The sequence below is a fragment of the Triticum urartu genome, chromosome 6A, assembly GCF_056163025.1.
Source record: "Triticum urartu cultivar PI428250 chromosome 6A, HENAU_Tu73, whole genome shotgun sequence".
Lineage (NCBI taxonomy): Eukaryota > Viridiplantae > Streptophyta > Magnoliopsida > Poales > Poaceae > Triticum > Triticum urartu.
Window position 1 is genome coordinate 490,827,812 of NC_141878.1, and position 16,455 is coordinate 490,844,266.

General features: G+C 44.4%; 2 protein-coding genes and 1 long non-coding RNA gene across 8 annotated transcripts; 2 read left to right on the forward strand and 1 right to left on the reverse strand.

Moving 5' to 3' along the window:
• The first annotated feature begins 2,104 nt into the window (after positions 1 to 2,104).
• On the forward strand, positions 2,105 to 9,869 carry LOC125514325 (P-loop containing nucleoside triphosphate hydrolases superfamily protein). 2 transcript variants are annotated; one of them, XM_087528453.1, is made up of 8 exons: positions 2,105 to 2,488; positions 6,607 to 6,893; positions 7,361 to 7,504; positions 7,610 to 7,684; positions 7,761 to 7,948; positions 8,030 to 8,195; positions 8,295 to 8,693; positions 9,503 to 9,869. In XM_087528453.1, exons 2-8 carry the CDS (start codon positions 6,717 to 6,719, stop codon positions 9,632 to 9,634), a joined length of 1,281 nt encoding a protein of 426 aa, XP_087384579.1. In that variant the 5' UTR covers positions 2,105 to 2,488; positions 6,607 to 6,716; the 3' UTR covers positions 9,635 to 9,869. The 2 variants fall into 2 exon arrangements, with proteins under 2 accessions (XP_087384579.1, XP_048535596.2); XM_048679639.2 differs by lacking the exon at positions 2,105 to 2,488 and having other exon boundaries at positions 6,580 to 6,893.
• Positions 4,287 to 6,455, reverse strand: LOC125514324 (pentatricopeptide repeat-containing protein At5g15010, mitochondrial-like). Its single transcript, XM_048679638.2, has one exon. It carries the CDS (start codon positions 6,453 to 6,455, stop codon positions 4,977 to 4,979), a length of 1,479 nt encoding a protein of 492 aa, XP_048535595.1. The 3' UTR covers positions 4,287 to 4,976.
• Positions 9,870 to 11,087: 1,218 nt separating the features above from the next.
• On the forward strand, positions 11,088 to 14,161 carry LOC125514326 (uncharacterized). 5 transcript variants are annotated; one of them, XR_007286340.2, is made up of 6 exons: positions 11,095 to 11,433; positions 11,700 to 11,751; positions 12,360 to 12,449; positions 12,528 to 12,602; positions 12,686 to 13,611; positions 13,688 to 14,161. It is a non-coding gene; the product is annotated as an uncharacterized LOC125514326 (long non-coding RNA). The 5 variants fall into 5 exon arrangements; XR_007286342.2 differs by having other exon boundaries at positions 11,708 to 11,751; XR_015608588.1 differs by having other exon boundaries at positions 11,088 to 11,433; positions 11,700 to 12,449.
• The last annotated feature ends 2,294 nt before the right edge of the window (positions 14,162 to 16,455 follow it).

Sequence of the window (16,455 nt, forward strand, 5' to 3'; positions counted from 1 at the left end):
TTTAAATATTTTCTTGGACGCGCAATGTCAAACTCTATGACCCTTGATTTTAGGAGTAGGTGGGGAAGCGTACTGACACATAATGTATTTCTTTCATAATTTTCCACGTATGTCATAATAATAGGACTTTTACTCTTTTTGGACCCACTTCTCGATGAATCTAAATACGATTAATGCATGAGACAACACCAAGATTATTTATGTCATTATTGGAAGACAGAAAATTCTTGGTTTAGCCAATGGGTTTTCATCTACAAATGGTAGTGAAATTACTCCCCCAGACTTAAGGTAAAATTGTCTCAATGCTTGTCTTAGTTCATCAAATTTCTGTACTAAACTAATTTGGTTGACTAAAGTGCATCCGCCACACCAAATGGCTTGAAGAAAACTATATTAACATCCCGAAGGTATATTACATATAGTGAGTAATGATTGGTTTATGCTTCACTTTGTTTAGTGCATAAAATGGTGAGGACTGTTTCAAAAGTGACGTACACATGGCCAGTTCGCTCTTGCGCCTCTCTTTGAGCACGTGGTCTCTAGTTCGAGTACTCTTCCTGGCTTAATAAGCCACCTCTTTTTTTCGATTGGCGCCGCCGCTGACAAAGGTGTCCCGCCAGTAACTGTGCCCACCACCTATGACTGTGAAGCCACTGACAAAGGTGTCCCGTGCGCCAGTAACCGCGACCACCACCTATGACCGCGTAGCCGCTGATAGAGGTGTCCCACAAGTCAGAATATGCACCCACCATCTACGACCATGCAGCCGCTTACAGAGGTGTCCCACAAGTCAGAATATGCGCCGACCATCTACGAGCGCGCAGCCGCTGACAGAGGTGTCCTACAAATCAGTATATGCGCCCACCATTTACGAGCGGGCAGCCACTGACAGGGGTGTCCCAGAAACCACGCCCAGTAACAGTCAAAGACTTTGACCCGATGACAAACCCCCGTTTGGGCTCTTGCGAGGGTGGGCCGCGCAGTGGAGGGGGAAAATGAGGACTGGCTTAGAGCGTGGGCAAAACTGAGGAGGACTAAGCACAGAGGGGCACATAAATAGAAATCCCAATTTTATAAACACCATTTTGGGCCATTATGCATATCTCAATAGTGCATATCTTAATTATACAATCGAAAATGTATCAATGTAAAACCTTAGTATTTCTCAACAAGCACACTAGCCCAACATTATTAGATGCATAGTGCGGCACCATAAACCGCACCACACGACCAGTTACATTTTTCATGAGGTGCCTCATCCCATTAGTACCGATCACATCATTAAGAAATTCCATAAGGACATCATTAATATAAATTTCATACTCAAATAAAATTTCCAAATAAAACATCTAGAAAATTTAGAGTGAACCATAGGAAATCTCGTCACAGTAAACACAAGTTTATGACATTAACATTCCATTCTTAAAACGACAATCATTAAAAAAGCATAAAATGGTATTAACATGGCCACCACATAAAAATTCCTAAACAAAATTGCCTACCATAAAATTTAAACATGATCTTAACATATCTTCACACAATTAAATCAAATGCACCAAAAATAGAGAATTGCCTAAATAACATAATCTAGCCCATAATAACCCATGTCTTTTATTTAAGAAAAGTTTATCATGATTAACATTATTTTACATGATTTCAGGCACATGAATTTTCCAAGCAATTTTTTTTGTTGGTTCCATTCCACTCAGAAAACTCAAGCAAGAGTTACAACAAAATTTTCTGGCTATTTTCAATTAACAACAATGCAAAAACGATTCCAGGATAATCATAATTTAGAAATGCATTGAATAAAATAAAAAAAAATGCACATAACACCAATGTTGGCCCATAATACCAACGATTGCTCGTTAAAAGTTTAGCCGAGCTGAGAAGATCATCAAAGAGAGAAAAAATGTTTGCCTGTTGGCTGAAACAACTTGGGGCTGTAGCCCAATGGCACACTTGGCCCGTTATGCCCCCGCAGCCCGCCGTGAGCTCCGCATTGATATTTACCGTTCGATCGAATAGACGGTCTGGATCAAATCGAGGCAGAACAAAACCGGCGCTGGCTCAAACCCTACCTCATTTCCACTCGTCTCCCCAAAATTTGCGGCTCCGACAGGAGAGGCAACCTCGTCGGCGACTCGAGGCACATAGGCTATGGCAGTGCGGAAGCCCCGTTAGTTGGAGCAGTGTGCCTGGTCATAAGGCCGCTCACTCCTCTGCCGAACGACGCCAGCCATGTCGACCTCATGGTGATCACGGGAGCTAATCCGTGCTTGCGATGCGCACAAGGCCCTCTGTGGGGAGGCGACCACCGGTCCTGGTCTTTGGTGGTCGACGACGACATGCGCGACGCAGGTGCCACGCAACATTCTCGTCCATAAGGGTAGCGTCGCTGACTATTTCTTTTCACGCGTCGTCCCAGGAAACTGCAACGTCGCCGGCGTCGGGATCCTCGAGGAGAGCGCCGATGCTGCAACATTAGGTGACGACCGATTCATTTCTTTTGGGGATTTCATTTTTAGGGTTTCTTGGTTGGGGAATTTTGGGCAAACATTAGTGATTTATTCAATTTGCAAAAGCCCATCTGATTTTGCATTAACTTGATCGATTACCACCGGAATTCTTGATCCTAATCATATATCATTAACTTCAGAGAGAGCCATTAAACTTTAAACATGATCAAACGCATTAACGTGAGACAATTAGGCCATAACTTAAAAAACATATTGCAAATAGGCCTAATTGGGGTTCTAGAGAGAGATCAAACCAGCTCATGATACCAATGCTAGAATAGTCTTTAGGGTTAACATAGATATTATCTTGATCTCAAGATTAGAAGACCATAGGTAAAGAGCGGAAGCGTTACCTGAGATGGCCATGGGCAACATGGGCAAAGACACCTCCCCCTGCCTGCTAGATGCAAGCATGGTGAAGAGCAACAACAGTCCAGGAGTGCCGCTGGCTTAGCCCTCACGACATCCATTGGTGGAGATGCAACAACTGGTCGGAGTAGATGCCACCAACACTGCCTTGGAGGTGGCCGATGGTGTTAGTCGGTCTTCGTCTCCTTTAGCACCTAATTAGGATCGGTTGTCAGAGAGAGGACGTGCCCTACCATGTGAAATCGTTAGTTACAAACAAGAGGTGTCCTTTTCCTTTTAAATTAGGTGCTAGGGACGCGGGATCAAGACCAAGTCGTTAGTTCGGTGCCACCGATCAAGAGACATATGTGGAGGTTTAATTCTCTTTTATCTCTTAGTTTGTTATAACCAGATACCAACATTCTCCCCCTTGATTGTAAGGTTAAGAGACATCATAAGGCCACTCTTAATAGAAATAATATTCAATGACTAATGAGGTGTCATTGAACCTCAATACTCATAGTGTACCATTCTACCTCAAAATGGATATCATTTTACTTTTATGAGAGTTGGTTTATTTGACAGTCCTAATTTCCAAGATCAAAAGGCTTTCTGAACCCATGCCGGCAACATAATCTTTAAAATGGATGGTAAGCCTTAGTAAGCGGAACCACAAATCTTCGTGAAAAGAATATCATATGCTGATCCTGGACTCTACCTTTCACAACATGAAACATAATTTCAATGGTTTATGTATGTTGTCCCGTTGGTAAGCGGAACTGCAATACCAATTGACCAGTTGTTACTCACATAGAGGACTGCATGTTCATAATCACAGTAAGTGGTTTATGTATGTTGTCTACCACTTTTATTTTGGGAATAAGATACTTTTGACATACAGTAGCCTCTTAACATGCCACAAACAAATAGTTTGCATCATTGATAATGCCATGGTTGTCCTTTAGGAGCCTTTCCATGATAAAACTCCTCGTGCGAGGGTGCGGATGTAACATGACGTGGAATTCCTAATATTCACACACCTCGCCAAAATAGTGTCTGACCAACCCACAATTATGAGGTTATCAAACTCATTATAAGTGAGCATGTAATCTGTATTGCCTTGCATGTACTATAAAGCTTGGTAATCGCTTTCCAGTGGCCTAGTTCCGGAATAAACACATTTTTGCCAAGCATCCGAAACAAAGATCTCTGTATAAAAGGAAAACGGACTGCTTCTCAAGAAGAGTCATTTTCAGCCCTCAGAACTACATTGCTCGCGCAATATTGATGTCATCCCCAGTAATAAATCTTGTGATGACACATTACCGGTAGCCACTCTGCTGCACATAGGTTCATCCTTTACCAATTGCTCCCTCAGTTCCAAATTAACTGAAGTTCTATGTTTGTCCCAAGTCGAACTTCTTCAAGTTTGACGAAATCTATAGACAAATGTGATAACATCTACGACATGAACAAATTAGTACGGAAATATAAAGAATGTAATGAATCAAATCTGGTGTTATAGACGTTGACATATTTTTTTAGACATTGCCAAAATTACAGAAGTTTGACTTAGGACAAACCTAGGATCTTCAACTAATTTCAAGTATCAACAAAACAGAAACGTAGCAGGAATACAGCGGAAAAAGTACAAGTATTTGATCCTCATTCCCATTGGCTTCATAAGTTGCTACATGTGGAATTTAATGTTATCATCTGAGTTAATTTCTTTTCTACCCTTACTTACCAGTAAACAGTATGTCATGTCCAGCAACATACCATGTTCCAGAAGGGGAAGAGATAAATCAAACTCAAAACGAAGCACTGCAATTTCTAAAGAAGAAACCCATGGCGGCAGAAAGAGGTTCATTACCATGGTAGGAGACTGCACTCTTCAGTTACTAAACCATTCTGACCTGACAGGTTAAATTGCACACCTAGTTTACAGAACTAATTGCCACATCTGCAAACACTATATGCACGACTAACAACTTCTTATAGTTCCAGCAAAGCAAGTTACCATGAAACCGTTAACTGAAGAGAGTCATCTCCTATTCCCAATCCTACATAACCCAAACGCATACAGTATATGATATAAGAGAGAAGAACCTAGTGCGCCTTCCATTTTGCAAGTAAGCGGTCGTGAATGTCTCCTTTCTTGACCTTTCCTAGGCTGTGCCTCAGCTTTGCCAGCGTTGAGGAGCTCAACTTGATACCCTGATCGATCATGTCCTCTGCATACTTGCATGCCTCAGGCAACATCTCATCCTTCAGCTTTGATACAAGCATGTTACCACCCTCCTCCAGTGGAGGCAGGCTATTCGCCGCCATGCACTTCCACACCTTGATCCCTGTCTCCCAGTCACGAGTATCCAAGAACATGCTGAGCGCAAGTGAACAATTCGCCTCATTTGGCCAACACTCGTTCTTGACCATCTCTTTAAATATTGCAGACGCCTCCCGGAGCTTCCTCCCCTTGAGCAAGAGCTTGAGGACCACATTGTATGTGTCTGTGTCAGGAAACACTCCATAGGTGGCCATGTCATCGAGGTACTTCACAGTAACCTCAGCATGCCCCAGAGTGCCCTGCAACATGATCATCGTGGTGTACATTTCCTTATCTGGGACGAGCCCACGGCGAAGGACAAAGTCATCCCAGAGAACCACAGCACTGCGCAATTCGCGTGCCTCAAGGTGTGCCGCCAGTGCAGCACGGAGGAACTTCTCCCCTGGTGAACACCTGTACCGGCGCAAGACAGCCAGATATTCCATCGCATCCGAGAGCGCCGTGGAAGAGCCACTTGAAACTAGTGTTGTAAGGAAAGAGTCGTAGGCAGGCACATTGGCAGGATCGAAGTCGAGAGCGTGCACCATTTCGTCGAACACCTCACGCGCAACGGCCGCGTTGCCGGCAGCCTCACAACCCTCCAGAAGGATGGCGTAGGAGTCGGCATCCGGCCGAGTGCCGGCCTCGGCACGTGCCACGGGGATCGCGGCGCGGGCGTCATCCAGCCGGGAGGCGCGGCAGAGCGCGGACAGGAGGGAGTTGAGCGCCGGCGTGTCGCGGTCCATGCCGTACCTGGGCATTTCCACAAACGCCTTGAGGGGGGAGCTGGTGGGGCTGGCCGCCAGGGAGGAGAAGACGGAGGCGAAGGTGGCGAGGGAGAGCAGGCCCTGGGCCCGCATGGAGCCGACGGTGTCCCACATGGGGTCGAAGAGGCGGTTCTTGCCGAGGAGGTCGATGATGAGGTTCCACGAGTAGGGGGAGTGCTGGTGGTGCAGGTGGCGGTGGCCCGCCCAGCGGAAGAAGGCGGCGGCGCCGCGCGGGTGCGCGTAGGAGAAGCGGAGCACCTGCTCGACGTCGGAGGTGGTGACGCGGACGTCGGCGTCGTCGAGGGCTGCCTCCACGTCGGAGGCGGAGGAGGCCAGGATCTCGCAGAGGAGACGGATCTTGGGGGCCAGGTCGGGCGCGTCCTTGTACGTGGGGAACGCGGGGGCGGCCGGCTCGCGGGCGCGCTTGGCCTCCGGGCCGTCGCCGGCGCCGGCGCCGGCCGCGTCTGACGGCCGCTTCTCCCGGCGGTCCGACATCTCGCCTCGACGGGTTCGGGCGCCGCCGCGACGGGGACTCTCGGGGGTGGGGGTGGATGGGCCGGAGACGTGGCCAAGGTGGGTTTTTTCGTGTGTTCTTGAACCGTTAACCCTATCCTGAGCTTATACAAACTCCTTTTTTTTTCCTGAGACGGCTAGCTAAGCTTGAACCGACTGCTGGACGACGGAGAGGGAGACCAAGGCCGAGCAGACGCCGGCGGGATCCCAACTGAATTGTGAGGGGGGCCGCCGAGGCGGCGGATGGCGCCCTCGTTGCTCGTCTCGGCGAGCCAAATCCTCGCCGTTGCCGGCCGGGGAGGCCGTAGGCGGCGTCTGGTCATCGCCAACTCCGGCGGTGCCGGCGCTCCCCCGAAGCTGGTGACTTTCCTCGGCAAGGGAGGCTCCGGCAAGACCACGGCGGCCGCCATCGCCGCTCAGGTAAAAACTACCATCCTCCAGTGCTTGTCTTTGCTGTTATGTTGATAGAAAACTGTAGAACTATTTGTTGCTGAAAGCCAAGGCTGGACTGCAATGTATACTACGAGTAGACACTATTTAGAGTAGAAGATGGGTATGATTTAGCAGCTTGGCTGCTCCCAGCATTGAGCTGGGTAAACTGTAGCATGTGATAGGGTAAATCTACGAGGTGGTTCGTTTAGCGAATGGTGTATCGAGATTCAATTGGGTTATACTACTGCACATCATCTTAACAGTTCCCACAATGTTGATTCATGACAGAATTTCCTTAAATTGCACTCAGTTGGGTAGTTTACATCTGCGTGTTTGAAAAATGTAGCTACAAAAAATCACTTTTGAGTTGAGAAAAATGCCACTCTAAAGTATGACAAGTCGTTAAAACGCCATTGCAAACATTTTCAGGCACTTTGTTTTTCTCCATGTTGCAGTATTATGCAAGTGAAGGCCTGAAGACATGCCTGGTTATACAGTCACAAGACCCGACAGCAGAGCAATTGATGGGCTGTAAGATCGGGAACTCGCTCACAGAATGTGCTGCTAATCTTTCGACCATTAAGCTTGAGACCAGTAAAGTAAAATACCTTTGTGAAGTGATCTCCTTTTGATGTTTCATATTGAACTTTTATGACATCGGAAAATGCCTTGATGCTGAAAAATGTTTTCTGATTAAATCACAGATGCTACTTGAGCCCCTTGACCGGTTGAAGAAAGTAGATGCCCAGAGCAATCTCACTCAAGGAGTTCTTGAGGGGGTAGGTGATTAACTTTGCAATAATATGGGAGATGAGGATAAAGCAGTCATCTGGGTTGCTCTTTTTCATAGGATAGATTGTAGGGGAGGAACTTGGAGTCTTACCTGGAATGGATTCGATCTGCTCAGTCTTGTCTCTTCAGAAGCTGCTCAACTTCTTTTCAGTTGGAACGAATAGTCCACAGGGGGAATTTGATGTCGTAGTGTATGACTGCAATAATACAGAGGAATTTCTACGGCTCACTGGTGCTACTGAGAGGGCAAGGTATAGGTTATCCTTGTTTGTCTATAGCCTTGCATTCACTCAGGACCCTTCATTTTAATGTTGCTGCTACACAAAAGACAGATCTTACTTGAAGTATGTGAGGGAGCTAGCAGAGAAGACTGACATAGGAAGACTGGCGTCGCCATCGTTACTGAAACTGATTTATGATGCCGCGAGACCAAGTGGTAGAACTGGTGAAGTAAGAATGAGTGCAGAGATATGGAATGAAATCGAACAACTTCTTGAGGTAAATTATCTGGAGTTAATAAAGAAAAACTGTTTTACCCAGTGGATGCATATTCAGATATGAGCTGAATATAAAAGATTGAGATGCTAAATTTTGTAGAAAATCTCGCTTTGGTTTGCTGATCCCTCAAAACTTGCGTGCTTCGTCGTCATGGACCCGAGAGGATCAATCTCGGTGTCCTCTGCGCTAAGATACTGGGGTTGCACCATCCAAGCTGGCGCGCAAATATGTGGAGCATTTGGTTATGCTGAAGACCCTTCTGAAATGCACCAAGGAGTTGCTGAGAAGTTTTTGCCATTGTCTTTCTCGTCTCTGCCATTTGTACCAACTGATTCTTCTGCGGATTGGGGCAGAGCGTTAAATTCATTGAATCAAAATACAAAGGGGCTGTTGAGGAATACAAGCAAGGTTTATCCTTCAGTTAGTTTTGATTCTGCACAGAAGTCGGTGACCCTTTTCATGCCAGGATTTGACAAGTCTGAAATCAAACTATATCAGGTATAGCTACTGACCTCACTCTTTGTTGGCTTCACTGTATACACAGTCAAGACTAACAAGACCTATATCTCTAGTTAGTTTCTCTTCTTTAGTTGTTTAGAGATAATGCTGAATTGATTTCGACTGTGAAGCTATCTCTAGTTAGTTTCACTTTTAGTTAGCGCCCAAGTGATAAAAAATTTTAACCAGAAAGGTAGAATCCCACCATCAACTTGAAAATTCTCACTTGGGTGGTGAACTACCTGATAATGTTCAGATTAATGCGCAGTTTCCCTAGCAAGTGACATCAAATGAGTTTTCACTAAAACAATGGAAGGGCCTCTATCATTCTTTTCTAGATTGTTTTCAATTTGAAATCAAGCTTTAAGCAGTTCTAGTTCGTTTGGTGCATGCCACTTGCAGCCAAGCCAACTGTTTCTCACCAGTTCCGCAAATCGATTGTGCTGATATTAAAACTGAAGCACATTTCCCTGTGTGTGCTGATTCCCGTAATTGTCTGTCGACTTCTCCATACAAACTGTGAGATGATTTCAAATGAATTTGGCATCCTTGACTGCAGCACAGAAGAAGCTTCTAAACAACATGATGCCAAAAAAAACTAGGTTTTCATGTACACTAGTTTAGGTCAAAGCCATGTAGCTACTTGTGATCTTACAGTCAGTGGCCTGCATGTCATCCGAGAATTTTGCCAAATAGTGGCGAAGAACCCTTCCAGATTTTTGCAAGAGTATATGATCACCAAGTTAAATTTGTATTGTCTGTGTTGTTGCTGATAATAAACCGACCTGTTCCTTTATCTGAAAATGCAGTATAGGGGCGGTTCGGAGCTACTGATCGAAGCCGGCGACCAGAGGCGCGTAATTAAGCTGCCACCGGCGATGCAGGGGAAGGTCGGTGGCGCCAAGTTCGTCGACAGGAATCTTGTCATTACCATCCGGTAGGCGGCAGCAGGGCCTTGGGTGATCCGGAAATCGGAGCACGGGCTCGAGAAACCAAACCGGTGGAGAACCGTGCAGCACCGTAATGTAAACCCGATATAGACCGGTTCCTGGTGATGTCTGTCAGCATCGTTTTTCCATTTTGCTGTAAACATGGTGAGATTTCTCACAACGGCATTATAGAAGTGGAAGAAAAAGGGCAGTCCACATGAAATGCCTGAGAAAATGGCTTTTGATATTGGGCTATCGGGGATGGGTGCTCTTGGCATCGTACCATTGCTTATGATGATTATTGGGCGGGTGGAAGGCGTGAGTGCTGGGTGGCTGCTGATTTAACGCTGTTCTTGAGTAGCTTTCCGTCTCCCGCTCTTGCTGCTGACGTCTCGTCTGCAGGCTGCAGCCATGGAGCAAAATCTGCGCATGCCGTCGTCGTACAGGCGTGACACGGGGACGATCTGGCGGTGACGCGACTGAGAGATCGCATCCCGTCTTCATGGTGATGCCGCCATGGATCCTTCCCTTCTCACGGAAATCAATCGGTACTGCCAAGTGCCAACGTGTCGGGTGATTAAAAAAAAGTTTCAGTCAATTTCATTAGGACAACACGCAAAAGTGGCCTCTCTTTTAGGCACTCAGGGCATGTACAATGGTGACATATGGATACAGAGGCTTCATGATAAAAAAAAATTTTGAGGCATATATGTTGATTTTTTCTCCCCAATGCAAGCTACTACTAGTGGGCCTTATCAAAAAAAATAAAAAGTGACTCTCATTACACATGCATCCCTCCTCTTCGCTTCAACTTTTTCCAACTTTATGCATCGGACCACATTTTTCTCTCTAAGCACTCGTCTTCTGGAGAGGATCCTGCTTCCCCATCCGAACCTACTTTTTCTGTCATCCGATCCTATATGGCATGTGGGGCATCACCCTGGGGCTATGCATTGGCCATGCCTTCAAAGCGTGGGTGCGTCGGGAAGGATAATTCTTTTGAAGTTGTTATTTCTTGGAGATGGTCGAGACGCGGCTTTGCTGTTAAGTTTAGAGCATACTCCTATGTGTTGTGGTTGTATTGTGTGTTCGAGTTTGAGTAGGATTTTGCGCCTCTCAGGGTTGTCGTGGGAGCTTGGTTGTCGTGGGAGCTTGTTTGTTTTTCTTGTTTCTTATCATCTGCCTTCTATGAAGCTAAGGCACACAGTTTGCATGCTCTCGGAAAAAAATTAGTGGCCTCTCTTCTCACAATAGTGACACTGTTCATCTTCTTTCTCTAGGCCCACAAAATTTCATCTCTCCACCCCCCGAGAACGTATCTGGTTTTTCTCAAAAAAAAAAACGTATCTGGTGAAACGACTAAACTGGTGCACCAGATGCACCAGCTATGTATGGGCCGTTGGATTTGAAAGAAAGGGACAGGATTCAGTGTGATGATGGGCTGTCGGTACATTTGCAAAATAGTCCTTGCATTACAGCTAAATCCAGCGATCTGACCTCTCTGTACCCACATCGTCTTCCTCCCCTTGCCATACTCTGTACCAGGCCGTCCAGCTGCGCGCTAGGGTTCGGGAAGTCTGCTCCGTCGCCTCTCTCGCCCCCTCTCCTGGACTTTCTCCGACTTCTATCTTGGACCTAGTTCCGGCGCCGTTGAAGCACGAGCTCCCCTCCTCTCCTCTGAGTCGCGCCCGACGAAGACGCCATTGCCGCCGGCGAGCACGTAAATGTAGAGGAGTTGTGCTGTAGCTCCTGGGGGCGAAGAGGAACTGCCCAAAGGAGTCAGCTATCTTCTGCGCCTCGAGGATTTTAGGGTATGTTCTCTTATCCCATTATCCATTTATCATGGTCATATTGGGTTCTTCCCCTTTGGGATTTCCCCAATTTATTCCAAACTAGTATCATTGCGACTTGAATAAGTAGTATGAGCACCTGATTTCTGTATGAGATACACGACTGCAGATATTGTACTGCAAAATAGCCTATGCAAAGTTGAATAACTAGTGTTCTGAACCTTAATATGTATTTTGTAGTATAGAAAAACCATATTGATGCAAACTCTAAAGTAAGGTTTGTGCAGCTGTGCAGTTGAATAGTACCTAGCTATCGTCCTTTATAGCTCAGGATCCAAGGTATGAGCATCGAATTTGGTTGTTCTGTTATCCATGTACAGTATATTTGCTTCCTCCAGGCCATTCAGTTTCCATGTGTTTGAAGCCAATGGCATTTGGGAATATGAATAGTATGGGCACAAAATTGATCCGTTGGATGTTGGTGAAATTCTAGTAGTAATCACAACAGCCGGTGCAAATAGTTGAGGGGGATGTGCTCTGTGTGTTCTGTTCCTTTGTATACAATTTTTTTTATACCTTTGCTAACTTGATAGTAAGGTGGACAACTCGGCATGTATGTGAAATAAATGACTTCCTAGGAGCCTACTACATGGCAAGAGTGGGTTAGTTACTGGTTGTTCCTACGGGGTTCTTGTACATGAACTAGTAATGTACTATATGAACTTCTTCCACATTGCTGATATGAAATGGGAACGGCATTTGCAATGTTCAATTAAACTTTCTATGGTAATCCTAGTTGTTCATGTTCCTCATTTTGTTTTGCTGATGTCCACATTGTACCTATGCTCTTAAGTAAAAAGTATTGATGTGTTTTGCCTGGTACGAGGTTAATTATCCACTTTTTAACCTGCGTGTGATGGTTTGTGTTATATTTGCATGAAAAATAGTCAGCCATGGAGTCCATGACAAGTGGTGCTCTAAGTATTGGGTCAACTACGGCAATGGGAGTTGAAGATGATGCCAACAGCTTTGCCATGGTAATTCATTTGTTGTATTGGTCACATACGTACGTCGCACAGTTTCTGTCACCTGATGATTTTTTCTGAAATTTCTAGGGCACGATCCAGCAGGTCGAAAACAATGAAAATAGCTACCACACGCCAACACGAACTAACAGTCTTCCGTTTTGTGTAAGTATAGTAGTTTTTTTTCGCACATCCAATGCATGAGCTGTAGTTTATGAACCGCACATCTTTTTATTTTGCATATCCAGGGGTCAAGATATGAGCCGGAGTGTGATCCTAACTTACAGCCCGTAATTGGTATGCAATTTGACACTTGGGAGGAAGGTATGACATTCTACAAAATGTATGCTCATGAAGTCGGGTTCTCGGTTCGCACATGGACGACACACAAAGATGAACATGGCATACTGTAGAAGAGGTTTGTTTGTGCTAGGGAGGGTTGGAGAAAGGAGGCCCCAGAAGAGGAAAGGATAAAACCTAAACGAAAATTCAAGTTAACCAGGTGTGGTTGTGAGGCTATGATTGGACTGAGGAGGCAGGATGATGGCAAATATAAGGTTGCCCGGTTTGTTCAATCACACACTCACCAACTTATTTCGCCAAGTAAGAGACATCTCATCAAGTCAAATAGGGAAGTAAGTAGTGAGTTGAGGAGCAAACTACTTACATGTCATAAAGCAATGGTTGGCACATCTGCAGCATATCGCTTGCTTAGTGTAGAGAAGGGGGGTCCGGAAAATGTGGGCTGCACGTCAGCTTAGTGTAATGAAATTCCTAGTCAATATGTGTTGCATAGGTGGACTAAAATGGCAGCACGTCAGCTTTCCTATGACGCCAACGGACATGAGCTAGAAGGCCCATCTACATGTCTTTCACCTACCATAAAAAAGTTGTACTCGGAAACATGTTCAAAATTTAGCTTGGCACTTCATGCAGCGAAACATTGTGAGGAGAAAATGAGATATTTTCACAAGGTTGTTGGTGATGCCTTCACGCAATTGGAACAGATGGGTGCCATTAGTGAGCAAAGTAAAGTTCAAGAATTTGAATCCTTCGTCGAAACATCATTCCCAAGTGTGATCAGTATTCATCCACCAGATGTAGCAAACACAAAAGGGAGTGGTAAGAGATTGAAAAGGGGTTCAGAGCAAACAGTGAACCAAAAGAAGAAGAGGTAAAGTAAGCAACCTTGAAAAAATGTCGATGTCCTTTCTACAATTTTGCTAATGTTGTTTTCTTATTCTTTACAGGGCAAATAGCATCCAAAAGGTTCCTGATAAGTAGGGGCGGTGGTTTCACTAATTTGATGTTGGAATAATTATGTGAAGTCATTCAGCTGGCTACATTCTTGCTGGAAATGGCAGTGATATTCATAGGCGATGAGGTTTTCGACTTTTGGTGCTTCCAGGAGCTCACATTTTGCAAATGTGTCACTGAAGCATGCATATGTTCTATGTCTGTAACTCTGGATGTGGTCACTGTTAGCTTCAGGAAGTCGCTAACAGTAAACCATGTTGTCCCATTAGCCATGTTTAACCAGGAAGAAAAGATTGTATGACCGGGCAACGAATTGCTAAGCCTAGCTTAATGTAGGTTTTAAGATTTGGTTTGTCTTTCTGTGTTATTGTCGCAGCTGTAGCCAGCTTGCTATATGTCGTGCTCATGTGAACACTTTCCGAATTAGGGCAACCTTATTACTATGTGTATTGAGCACCGTTCATTTATTTTCCTCTGTTTTTTGTTGCTCTGTGCTTTAGCATCATCATCTGAATTTCGATAAGTGAGAACATATGTTCATCTGTAATAGATATTTTTAGGCATTTTTGCAGCAGTGAAGTGATGAAAATTCTGACATGACCCTTGCCTGAAGTTCAGGAAATCTGAAAATAGAGAATGCAATAGAATATGTAATGTTTAAGATGTATGGAAATCTGTACTGCTTCTTTAAATATGTAATGTTTAAGTGGAAAGCTCGATAAATATAACTCTGTTATATTAAGTATAAAAGATGCAACTTTACAAGTAACTGTCGTGATGATTTTTTCTGTAAGTGAACAAAAGAGCTTTTGTTTTGTAACATTTTATGGAGTTAGAGTGATCTTGAGCTTCCTGTAGTGATTCTGGAGAAGCCTACCTAGGACCAGATTAGCTCATCTGGCCTGGAATAGTAGTCTTCAGTCTGGAGCCTGGAGTAGGTTTTTTGCATAGCTATGAGGATGACCATAATGCATTCTTCTTTCACCTGGAAGAATGTGACATCTGCTGCATATTTGCTTTCAAATCGTTAGCATGACAGAGCAGAAAATCCAGACCCGGACAAACCTGATCTTCTGAGTTCTGGTTATGACATGGGCACTCGTGGGATTTCCGAGCAAGGAACTGGAGGATACAGTGTAATTGTAAACTTTTAATCATTCAACCTGATGTCAAATTTCTGAAGAGATGCATTTAAAAAGAATGTGAATAGAGAGCTTCATAATTTACGTCTCTCAGCTTAGAAACAATTAGATCATGAACATGTGAAAATTATGGTTAGAAAAATGAGAAGAGAAACTACTAAATTTCCACGGTAGGATTATGTCAGCCTGTATACATGGTGTTTCTTTTATTTGTTGTAACCCAGTTACATCTTTTCCTGTGGATATATAGAAGATGTGATATACATCACAAGATTTGTGCAGCCGACATCCATTATCTCTGGAAATTTTTGATCGACATATCTAGTGGAAAGATACGCACAACCTGGGACTTCATACTGTATTCTTTTTTATCATATCAATTAACTTTTATTGCTGCCCTGCTAAATCAGTACCGGTAACAACCAAAAGATATCTGAATACATTTTATTTAGATGCTTCTATGCAAGAACATCACATCTTTCACATCGGAACAACACAAGCATCTGTATATTGTACAACAACCACTCATGTAAACTACAGAAAACCTGCATACAAGATTTTCTAGCAAATGTACATTCTTGATGATTACATGGTGCTACAAAAACTGAAGCCTGAGACAGCCATACACGATCTGGACTAGTATGAGAGGTGAAATTATCAGTTTCATCAATGCCATCTTGGAGACCTATGAAGATGACTCCTCTGAAGATTACCCAGTCATAGCTCAGGCTCTTCAACAGATTTACCGGCTCCGGGCAATGAGACTCCGTAATGACCTTCAAACAAAATAATGGTGGCATCAGGGGAGCCAAGCTAAACTTAGTAGTGACACCCTAAGCTACAATCATAGGCATCTCTGTGTGGAAATAACATTGGATTCCAAAGTATCACATTTTTAGAACACAAAGGACAGTCACTACTAGAGAAGTAGCGATGCACCATTGGTGATACATATTGATTTGGCTCAGCGGTAGTTAGCTAAAAATGTTTTTGTAACTATGGAAAACATAAATTGATGATGAGTAAAGGACGAACTAGATAACAAAATCAATAAGTTGAACTCGTAATGCTTTCACGAAATTCAGTTAGACTCTGTAAGTACACGTTCTCTTTAATATTGTTTACCAATAAAGGATGAAAACAGGGAGTGCATCCCTTGTAATTGGCACGCAGATTGTAGAAATATAGTCGCAGCTCATACCTAAATTTGGTGCTCACAGCACACTATTCCAATTCTTAATCAACAAAAACATGCCCTTTAGTCAACTGGAACAAGATGGATAGAGGAAGAAGCGAACATACCTACATCCTTGAGCTGCTATCGTTGGATAGTGCTGACGGCGGCGGCTATCGTTGGATAGTGCTGACGGCGGCGGCGGCGCCGGCGGCGGATTTTTGAGAGAGACCGTCGAAATTTAATAACCCTAATTCGCCTGAGTGGTACAAAAGAGGGAGAGACAGCCGCGTTTCGTTAAGCTCTGAGATCAATCTTTGAGCTCGCTGGACCTTAACCCTAGCTTCAAGAGGATGTACTGGTACAGAATCTGGCAAAGGGGAGGAAGACGATCTGAGTACGGGGAGGCCAATTCGTTGGATTTAGCTGAGCTGCAAGGACTGGT